Genomic DNA, 9934 nt, shown 5'->3' on the forward strand with positions numbered 1-9934 from the left:
ACAATGGCCTATACAGGTGAGTAGCCACTGGTTAACCTTGCATGAGAACATATGCAGAATCACATGTAGCTGACCTTCACATGCTAGAACACAATTGATTTGGTATAGTTATGTTAATAAACTGAGCTCCAACTCAATATGCATTTCCCGCTGTTGGAGTATATTAATATACAATACTTGTTAGCTGTTGCCCCTGCCATCTTGCTTTCACAATATCCCAAAAACAGAAGTTTGTGTATATTGGTGTCATCCAAGGCATTGTCACGTTATCCACATAGGATCTCTCCTGCCACCTCAATTTTTTCCAACACTATTCATCCATTACAGTTCAAGTCTGGTGCCAGTTGCTGACAGCAGAGACAAACAGTCACTCAACCCAAACTGATGACACCTTTTGACAGCAGGACTTATCTGACCAACACCTTTTAACATCCTGTATTTCCAGAAATAGCCAGTGGCAGAATATCATTCCCAAAAACAGAAGTTTGTGTATATTGGTGTCATCCAAGGCATTGTCACGTTATCCACATAGGATCTTTCCTGCCACCCCAATTTTTTCCAACACTATTCATCCATTACAGTTCAAGTCTGGTGCCAGTTGCTGACAGCAGAGACAGTCACTCAACCCAAACTGATGACACCTTCTGACAGCAGGACTTATCTGACCAACACCTTTTAACATCTTGTATTTCCAGAAATAGCCAGTGGCAGAATATCATTCCAACTTTTTGAACCAATCAGCACTTTTTATTTTTTAAGTATGTTACCTACCCTTCAGCATTTGGATGACAGCAGACCACATGTTACCCTCGCAGGATGTCCATTAGATTTCCTAGGCTTAATCATGGCCAATGGCTACGCAGTTCAGAAATGCGATCGACATCGTTTTCAATAAATTCCCTTACCTTGGGAGCCGAGGAGATTTTGTTCAAGGTAGCTATCTGAGGATGCTTTCACCACCACCAAGACCAGACATCACAAGTTCTGCATCAATCAGTTAGGAATAGCCCTTCACGTCCACTACCCCCGCACTCATTTCCACAAGACGTCGCACCCCCAGCACAACGCAACGCACCGCTATGTAATGGCCTTGGGACACGCTATGAATGGCACTCAAAAGTTATTGGGAGAACCGTGGCGATTGGACGCCCTCCGCTGCCGTATCGCCCGTAACGCCAACGTTGGCCGCATTATTCAGAATCGTCACTCCTTTGTTACTTGTGCTACCATCTGCTGAGAGCTTTGTACTCGAGGTAAGATTTATTACCACCAGATGTCAGGCTAATGAAGACCGCCACGGATAGGCCTACCCGTCTTCGAAGCGTCTTGGATATATTTCTACTGTTTGGTGATAGCGTGGCAGATGATGTTCATGTGATAGTGACTTTTTCGACAAAATACAACGTTGTGATATTTGCTGCGGCCTTTTGAGGCACTAGTCACCGTACTAGACCTCCCATGACCGTTGCAGGGAACTCTCTATTTATCATTTTATTGTGCCTTTAGATCTTGTGACCATAGACACATAATGTCACCCCATGACCCATATATCAGATAATGCGCTTCGTGCACCTCAGCGGCCTCACCCCGCCGTTCGTGACAATGATTCTCTCATCTGGCAAGTGACTGTGAGCTGTTTTAAAAATTTTCACATCAGCATTGCGCTTAATTTAATACCCAGGGACCACTGCCTCGCCTCGATCTTAGAGTTAAAACAGATTTTGCCTCCTGGAATTTTTTGGAGCGCCGCTGAAAATAACCGTGTGAGTGTCTAATTCTACCTATGCGCAATATTTTTGTGCACAAGTTTTCAATTTGAGCTACCATATCGGTCCGGAAGCCTACAGTCTGCAGCGTAAAGTGACGCCTCCAGCGGCTGGGCATGCAATGGTCGCGGGCGAGGATTAAGTGAGGAGCGGCGCCATCAGTTTTTGGTGGTGAGCTTTTTAAGGTATGTGTACAACTTTGTGTGTATTTGCTCCATAGTATACTCTATGTTGCCTAGAGATATTCTGACCATTGCTAGTGCCTTGTTATCGCGTATCGCTGCCTGCCATCCAGCATCTACTGCCTGAAATCGCGACGTTAAAACAAGCCTCGTACTTGTACTGGGTGCAAAGGGGTATGTGCTTCTGAGGATTTGACAACAATGTTGTGTGTCTAAGAATTATTCTAGAAAGATGCCCTGTACTATATCCCGTAATCAAAGTGTTTGTCGGAATGGTCAGGCTAGATATTTTTAATAATGATGATGAAAATATGGCACCACAAATGAATGTGTCCCAATAAATCTCTAGCTTGTGAACTATTACCAGATTGGCATATGCATTAAGCTGTAGCGTAACAGAGCCACCTGTCCAATTATCACATGATGTGTGGTCTATACCAATTATTTATCAACAGCTAAATTCTTGTTCCACAACTGAGCCTGTGTGAAGACCAAAGGTGTATCATTATCATGGCTCAGAGAGGGAATACTACAGTTGATGCAAAATGATGAAGTATGTGTCAAATGCTTTGGCAAATATGTGCATAAGCCAAAAATGATATTGCATCAGGTTATTTCCTTTATAACAACCCAATGGTAGCACATATGTGGTTTCATGTTTTGTAAATGATGTTAGTGGAAAGCATCCCAGGTACTGCACAGAATAAGTTTCTAACATGTGCTTCTCCTCTCAGCTGACCGCAAGCATTCCTGAGACTTCGTGGGCCGCAGCTTTCTCACATCATGGCTGGCAGTGTCAAGGCTTTGGTCCTGCTGGCATTCTCTGGGTCACTGGGCATCATGTTCATGGTGCTTGCATGTGCCCTGCCAGATTACAACAATTGGTGGCCATTCTTTGTCATCATCTTCTACATTCTGGCACCCCTGCCATACACAATTGCCAGACGTTATGCGGAGGACTCGGGTACTGGGAACGCCTGCACAGAGCTGGCGGTGTTCCTTACCACAGGCATCGTGGTGTCCGCGTTTGGCCTGCCTATTGTGCTTGCACACGCGCCTCTCAAGACCCCAGTGATTGAGTGGGGCGCCTGCGCGCTGGTGCTGACGGGAAACGTCGTCATGTTCCTCACCATCCTCGGCTTCTTTGTGGCATTTGACGAGTCAGATTCGTGGTCCTACTTCTAGCAGTGGCGCTGATGCGTGGTCCGCGTGGGAAGTGGTATGCCGGCGGCGGTGCTGGTTGTCATGCCGGCGAGCAACAGTGCTGGACCGGGACTGTTGATGCGACCAAATTGTGCAGATTCAGAAGCAGATAATCTGCGTGGAAATGATTGAGGCGAATGATCTGTTACGGAAAGCTCCTCAAGGGATTGTCTATACTGCGACCGTGACAGTCTCTTGAAATGCCTCCGTAGACTGGTTTGACTCCGAAGAGCCAGCTGGTGCTCCCGTGCTGTTTTGATGTTGCGTCTACCCTCGAGTTGAGGTCAGGGCGCTGATGCTGTTGTTTTGTTACGCCCGACTGGCTTGAATGAAGCTTGCCGGCGGCGCGCGCTAGCTCAGCGTGCCACAGTCTACCAAGTGCCACAATGAAAGGCATGTACACATCCAACTGTTACTGGAGTTGGTCACGTAGATACCTGTAACTCTGCTACGAGCACATCACGTGGCGGAAGAAATAGCAATGATCGTTAACTGATAAGCCACGAATGAGAACAGCCCGAGGGACCTGATCGGGTTGTGCGAAGTTTCTCCAGTGTGTTACGGCCGTAGAATTGTACAAATGGTCGTAATATCGCCGTACCGTAACGACAGGGCACACGTGCCGCGCCATAGGTCGTGCCGCGGCCGTCCGTTAACTCCTGTGTTCTTTCTGTCGCCGAAGCGGCATTGGGTCATGGCTGTATACTCAACCATAATATCGTCTCTTCCAGTGATCTCTGACGCCTTTAACCATCTGTGCCCCGATCGAACGGGCACTCGCGACTTACTGTTGACGAATATCACGCCTAACGGTGCGGTGGGGTCATCGGATCATCGATTTGTGTACAATGCTAGCAATAAAGCAATGATCGTTGTCACTGGTATGCGTCGTCGTTTTACGGCAGTGGTTTCGCAACGGTCCAGGATCGCCGACTAAGCCACCGTCAGACGACGGCCCTGGCGGCCGGTGCGCCGGCACCGAGCAGCTGGTGAAGGGTGGACCGATGACGCCCGCCTCCCGCTCTCGGCAGAAAGTGACGAGACGATTGCGCCAGAGATGGGGACCCAGCGACCTACACGCTGCGTCGTTTTATCCATCCGCTTGGTTTGAAATGGATAATCGTGCCCACACGATCAAATCGTGACTCCAAGTCCCAGAGAATACGGAGGCAGAGCGGAATTTGGGACTGGGGCAAGATGACTTCTTTCATTCTTTTCCGACAGGGAGGAGGAGGGGGAGCAAAGCTTTCCTTAAACTAATGTTGGGGAACCACAAAGGTTCTGATGTTAAACCTGGACTGTGCGTACCTCTAGGACAGGGTGGCAGACACGAAGTCAAGCCCAACAACCCAATCACACAAGTTGAGAATCAAATGTCCCAAAACCAGTCACTTCTAACGCATTTAAAATGCCCTGCACAAGCCAAAATCGTGCCCTCTGTATTCCACAGGCCGCACGTTACACGCACATAAGGATCACGTAGACACAATTCATCTAAAACACGCTCCTAAAAGTAGCACAATGTGGCGGCGCCCCACGCCCAACAGAGGCGGCTTGGGGCGCCGTCGCCCGGTCCCAGTCCGGACTGTTGACCCGCGTCACACTCGGGCGGGCGCGCCGGGTCCGCCGGCAGACTTCGGCTCAGCTAGGACGGCCTGGCGAGGCGCCCCTCGTATCGGGTGCCGTCCTTGTCGATGGCGTAGTTGTAGTCGACCTCGTCGGCCAGCGCCTTCTCTATCTCTTCCTCCAGCTTGTCGCGAGGAATGTACATGCGCGAAATTTCCTGTGGTGACGGGCAGAATGTTCCCGTTGATGTTATCGGACACGAAGCGGACACGCGACTCCCGGACATACCATGCTGTGACGTAGCGTGGGACGACGGGCTTTCCGGCGCGTGTCATTTCGATTCATGCCAATCCTTCTGGATAATCAGGATGATGATGAATTTGCAAGACGCTTATCGTTTTCATCATTTGTAAGACAAACTCGTATGCGGAAAAAGGAAAACAAGTTTTCGCCTGTATCACTATAGATAAGATCACTACGGCAGACACGTGTATCTATGAGGCAATGAAGCTACGCTGTATCATTATGCAGCGAGACAAATGAGTGCAAAACCGCACTTGTCAATAGTGGACTCACAACGGCGCTTCACTGTGATGCCGTTTTCCACACAGAATGGTCCACGTGGACGTGTGAAGTCCCCATCAGTCAAGCCGCTTCGCCCGGTTCCACCGCACCTCCAAAGCCCAGCGCCAGCCGAGGCGCGGGTGGACGCCCCCCGGACGCTCCCGCGCCATGCGCGCATCTCACCTCCTGGGTGCGGATGAGCTCCACGGCGCGCTGGCTGTCCTTCTTCTGCTGCTCCAGGGCCGCCTGCTGCAGCGCCGCCACCTTGCGGCGCACGGCCTCGGTCTGCTCGGCCAGCCTGCGGGGCACGTCGCCGTCGGCCTCCGGTTCACCGGGACGGGCCCCACGTGGGCGAGGGGTCACGCACAAGCATGCACGACAGCCTACACACCGACGCTGGCCGCGAGCGAGGCCGTTCTGCGGCCGGTGTAGCCGCGGCGCTCCATGGCAGAGTGTGGCAAGAACTCGAACAATCCAGACAACTGCGGCAAACGTTTCCGCGACATGCAAGCGCGGCGAACACGATAGCCGGTGCGCTGCGCGGTGCACGCGTCCCGCGCCGCACCCACCTCTGTTCCGCCTCGGCGGCCATGCGCGCGTTCTCGGCGTCGTTGAACGCCATCAGCTGTCGGTGCTCGGCCTCCTCCTGCTCCGGGGAGAGCACGTGACCCGGCTGGGCACGGTTGCTCTGGCGCAGCTCCCAGTCCTGGCGCAGGTAGCTCCTGACAGGGCACGCGGCACGGTCAGAGGGGGCGGCAGGCACGGGCGCCGATCCATGCCCGGTTCCCGAACCCAGGACGCGGAAGTCGGGTCGGAACACGGGCGGTCGGGAAGGCCCTGGTGCCCATTAACTTCAGCGGGGATTCATATGCTGATACAACGCCATATTTCAGGACAAACCAACTCGTTTTCGCCAAATACTCCCACCCAGCAGGAAACGCACCTCACTACTCACTATACAAGTAATTGCCTAACATGATTCGCCACGGTTTTGTTTAACCAATCCACGACAAAGATAAGTGTTAAATAGATTTCGTCAGTAACTGTTGTAGTAAATCATAGGGTTGCTTGGTAAAACCTATTCCATAAAAAATTGCTGACGCCTGACATAATAACGAATTCACTGAACCAATATTCAGCAAGTATGCAGCGCGTTAGATAACTCTGTATGTCCTAACGGTGATGAGCTGCGTACATCTCATGCAATGAACTTCAGAGACAGCCTACGAAGCAGCACCGTCTCTTGACAGCTAGGTCCAAAATAGAGCACTTTTAAGTGAATAGGATGTTATATAAAGCTTCAAGGTTTCTGGATACAAGCCACATCATTGAATGATGCGTGCACAGCTCCGCAGTTTGATTCAATAATCGGGCCTATCGCCGGCCGGTACATCGGGATCAGCTCAGTCCGATTTCGCGGCGGTCGGGCGTCAGATTTCGAATGTAAGCTGCGGCAGTCATCTGAGCTCCACCGCTGTGGCGAACAACACTATCTGAGGCCTGCCAAACACGCTCAGTTCCACATGCTGCCGGCTAGAAAAGACCGTATGCTGGCGTATTATTACTGTGATGCATGGACTCACCAAAATCGTTTATACACCGACCAGCTTGGCTGATGGCCGGAGGGGGAATTCTACAAGAATCCAGACATGCGCCCACGTTTGCAGCACACTGCACACCATCGGCCCCGTGTAGCATGCAACGTGACCACCAAACATCGTTCGTGAAAAGTACACTGAATTGTCTACCACAGTCTTACTTCAAAGACTTCATCGCAGTGCGGTAGTTGTTGTACAGGCGTTTCATGTCCTCCCTTTCGTCTGCAGGGATCTCAGGTCCGCGTCGGCACTCTGTACAGCTTTGAGGGTGCCGTCGGCATCCATCGCGTCTTCCGCAGAACGGCCGCAGACGTAGCGAGACCTCTGCTTGCCATGCCCGACGTCCAGATATCCCGCAGAACGAGGCGCGACAAACAACCGTGGGAGAGCGCCATTCTGTTCATGCATGTACTGTCTGAAATGCAAGAAGCATCATGTTGGAAGGTAAATGCAAGGAGGCGAGATAAACGCTATGCAGTCAAACTGTTGGATGCCCCACAAAATCGCTATGATGTTATTGTTCAAATAATATCTCAACTGTAACACAATTAGACAATGGTGAATGGTGGATACATGCCATACACCAGGGCAGGGCTGTTGGCTGTAAATGGGCTGTGCCTGATTGAAAAGTGGGCCTTTTTCTGGCTTTTCAGACTACCTATGGACTTATATTTCAGACTATCAGACTACCTCGCATATTAAACAAGACCATCCGCTGTCCTCTCCCTAAAAAAGACACTCCCTGTAACAAAACCAGGAGGATGCCAACCTAAGAGGCCCCTGCCAGCCTGCATGGAGGGTGCCATCATAAGACTGTAAGGAAGTCCCCTCCCAGTCTCCAAAAGTGCTGATACTGGCTCTAACACGAAATTACAGTGGCCTGATCCCAAGGCACAGCTTCAGCAACAAAAGATTAAAATATCCAAGTTCAATCCATTATCATGTAAATCTGAAAATTAGCTGACTGTGAGCCCAATCCTGCTACCAGCCTGGCTGCCTCCACTGCAAGTGACCCAAATATGCATGGGCCCAAAGTAGCACTTTCCCACAGCCTGACTGATGTCACTACCATTAACTTCACCCTCTACAGACCAGAGTGCAGTGGCAAAGCCTGACCTACATCCTCTGGACCACAAGCATCTGCCACCTTGATTTGCATACATGATTACCATTTATGGTCTCATGGTGATATGGCCTGGTTGCACAGCTTGTTTCAGCAGATGGTCTCATGCTGTCACTGGCTTAAACTGGTATCTATAACTTGCCCAGCTCCAAGACCATCCTATGATTGTAAAACCAAGACAGAATCAGCCTATTGTGATCAGCCGCCACCTTAGTCCTAGACCTTAAACATCAAAGTTGTGAGGTCTTTAAGACATTGCTTCTGGTGCCATAAGGTCTATGCAGTCACATAATTTGTTATGGTCTGGTACAGTCCTAAGGCCCAGACCTCACTATGACACCAAAGCTATGCTACCATTCATCTTGTGTTTGGTGAATAGTTTAACAATACACATTTATAGATGTTACCTAGTATCATTACTAGTACCTATAGCATGTCTTTTAAGTCCACAGACTCCTGAGGCCTATTATTCATTAGCCAATGGAGATCCATTCCTTACTTTGGAGTGATTAAGCCACTTCTTTATGTATGATGCTGCAGCCCAGGCCCTGACTCAGTAAGAGGTAAGGGGCCAAGTATGTGGCTGCTTACAAGCAAGTCATCAGCGCTGACATAGCAATGCATAGCTAGAGTTGATGCACTGTGCTATTAACCACGTTGCTGTTGATGCTCTAGTGTGTATAGCAAATAGGCTGGTCTTATTTTAAGATGGAAAGTGTGATCAATAGCTATGTACTTAGCCACATATCACCTAACTGTAGATGTTATTCAAATAATATTCAAGTGTGCTATTCATGCCACTCTGAACTCTATGTCTGTAGGGTTGGATCAGCTGACTCCATGTGTGTCCACCTTTGGAACTAAGGGTGTCTTCCATTGGTGTGTATCTCTGATACTCCCTCAGCAGGCAGAGGTTGAATTTTAAGTTAATGAGGAACTGGGCTCTGAGACATTTAATGTGAGCTGAGTTGCAAACACATATAGCAAAAAACCTTCCAATGACTGAGAAATCCTAGAGCTATCATGTCAAGGGGGACATGGCTATAGGTTCCTGATCCTTCTGAAAGTCTTATGTATTCCATTACTTAAGGGTACCTTAACTTTGACTGATTTGGCAGATTCTATTAAAAGAATTATGATGAAAATGGTAGCTCAAGAACCATGACACAAGCAGTCTTGCTGACACAAGTTTCAGCCACCTTTGATCTTCTAGGTCAGGAAGTAAATTTAGCCCAAAACACAATCCACATGCCTAGGCAAACTCTTTCATTACAGGATCTCTGCATAGTAAGTGATATCTACTTGCAGCCCCCTTCTCAAGCAATTTGGCTAGCAAGTTTTTGACCTAGAACATTATGAGTCTGAAATGTGCGCACAATTTGGGAGCCTGTTTACAGGTGATGCTGAGCAGGAGTGATTTTAGTAATGAGTTTGAACCATTTTTAACACGAGATTAAGCACTCTTTATAGGAAATATTATATATATATATATATATATATATATATATATATAATATCAGCAATGGTGACGTAACAAAACTGAAGCGCTCACCTGTCCTATGACCGAGGTTGCAATGGGAAGACAGCTAACTAGTATCCTCAGGGTATCCAGATCTTGGCGCGACTCTCCGGAGCCAACGTTATCACTTCAATTAATTTCTTCCTATTCACTGGACAATTTGAGAGCCTCCAACTAACCACGATCCAGCCGTCTCGCATGAAGCGCGTCTATGAGCATAACACTCGCGCCACCTCACCTCCACGCTCCAAATTAGTCAAGGCCGCCAAAGTGTAATTCTGTCGCCGTTCTCATCTTTCTCTGCATCGACTAATGGTTTACTGTTTCGGACGCACCAGCTTTGCAGCAATGACGTGAAATGAGATGACGTGAGATTGAAGATAGCTCTCATTTCTTCTCTATCATGGCTGAAA

The 9934-nt window shown here is 49.0% G+C and overlaps 1 protein-coding gene across 1 annotated transcript; it reads right to left on the reverse strand.

Moving 5' to 3' along the window:
• Positions 1–4574: 4574 nt before the first annotated feature.
• On the reverse strand, positions 4575–7111 carry LOC119112852 (putative 28S ribosomal protein S26, mitochondrial). The gene is made up of 4 exons (XM_037237141.1): positions 7041–7111; positions 5851–6003; positions 5465–5579; positions 4575–4934 (listed from the first exon to the last, which is right to left on the reverse strand). Exons 1-4 carry the CDS (start codon positions 7085–7087, stop codon positions 4797–4799), a joined length of 453 nt encoding a protein of 150 aa, XP_037093036.1. The 5' UTR covers positions 7088–7111; the 3' UTR covers positions 4575–4796.
• Positions 7112–9934: the final 2823 nt, after the last annotated feature.

Source organism: Pollicipes pollicipes, unplaced genomic scaffold (genome assembly GCF_011947565.3).
Source record: "Pollicipes pollicipes isolate AB1234 unplaced genomic scaffold, Ppol_2.1 Scaffold_7261;HRSCAF=8764_pilon_pilon_pilon, whole genome shotgun sequence".
NCBI classification, from domain to species: domain Eukaryota; kingdom Metazoa; phylum Arthropoda; class Thecostraca; order Pollicipedomorpha; family Pollicipedidae; genus Pollicipes; species Pollicipes pollicipes.

What these genes read in the sequence shown, in the direction of transcription:
- LOC119112852 (XM_037237141.1), bottom strand. Translation starts at nt 7,087, where the DNA reads ATGAAACGCCTGTACAACAACTACCGCACTGCGATGAAGTCTTTGAA. An exon ending in ACTGCGATGAAGTCTTTGAA is followed by an intron (nt 6,004 to 7,040) that starts GTAAGACTGTGG and finishes GTGCCCTGTCAG; the next exon opens with GAGCTACCTGCGCCAGGACT. An exon ending in GCCGCCGAGGCGGAACAGAG is followed by an intron (nt 5,580 to 5,850) that starts GTGGGTGCGGCG and finishes CGTGCCCCGCAG; the next exon opens with GCTGGCCGAGCAGACCGAGG.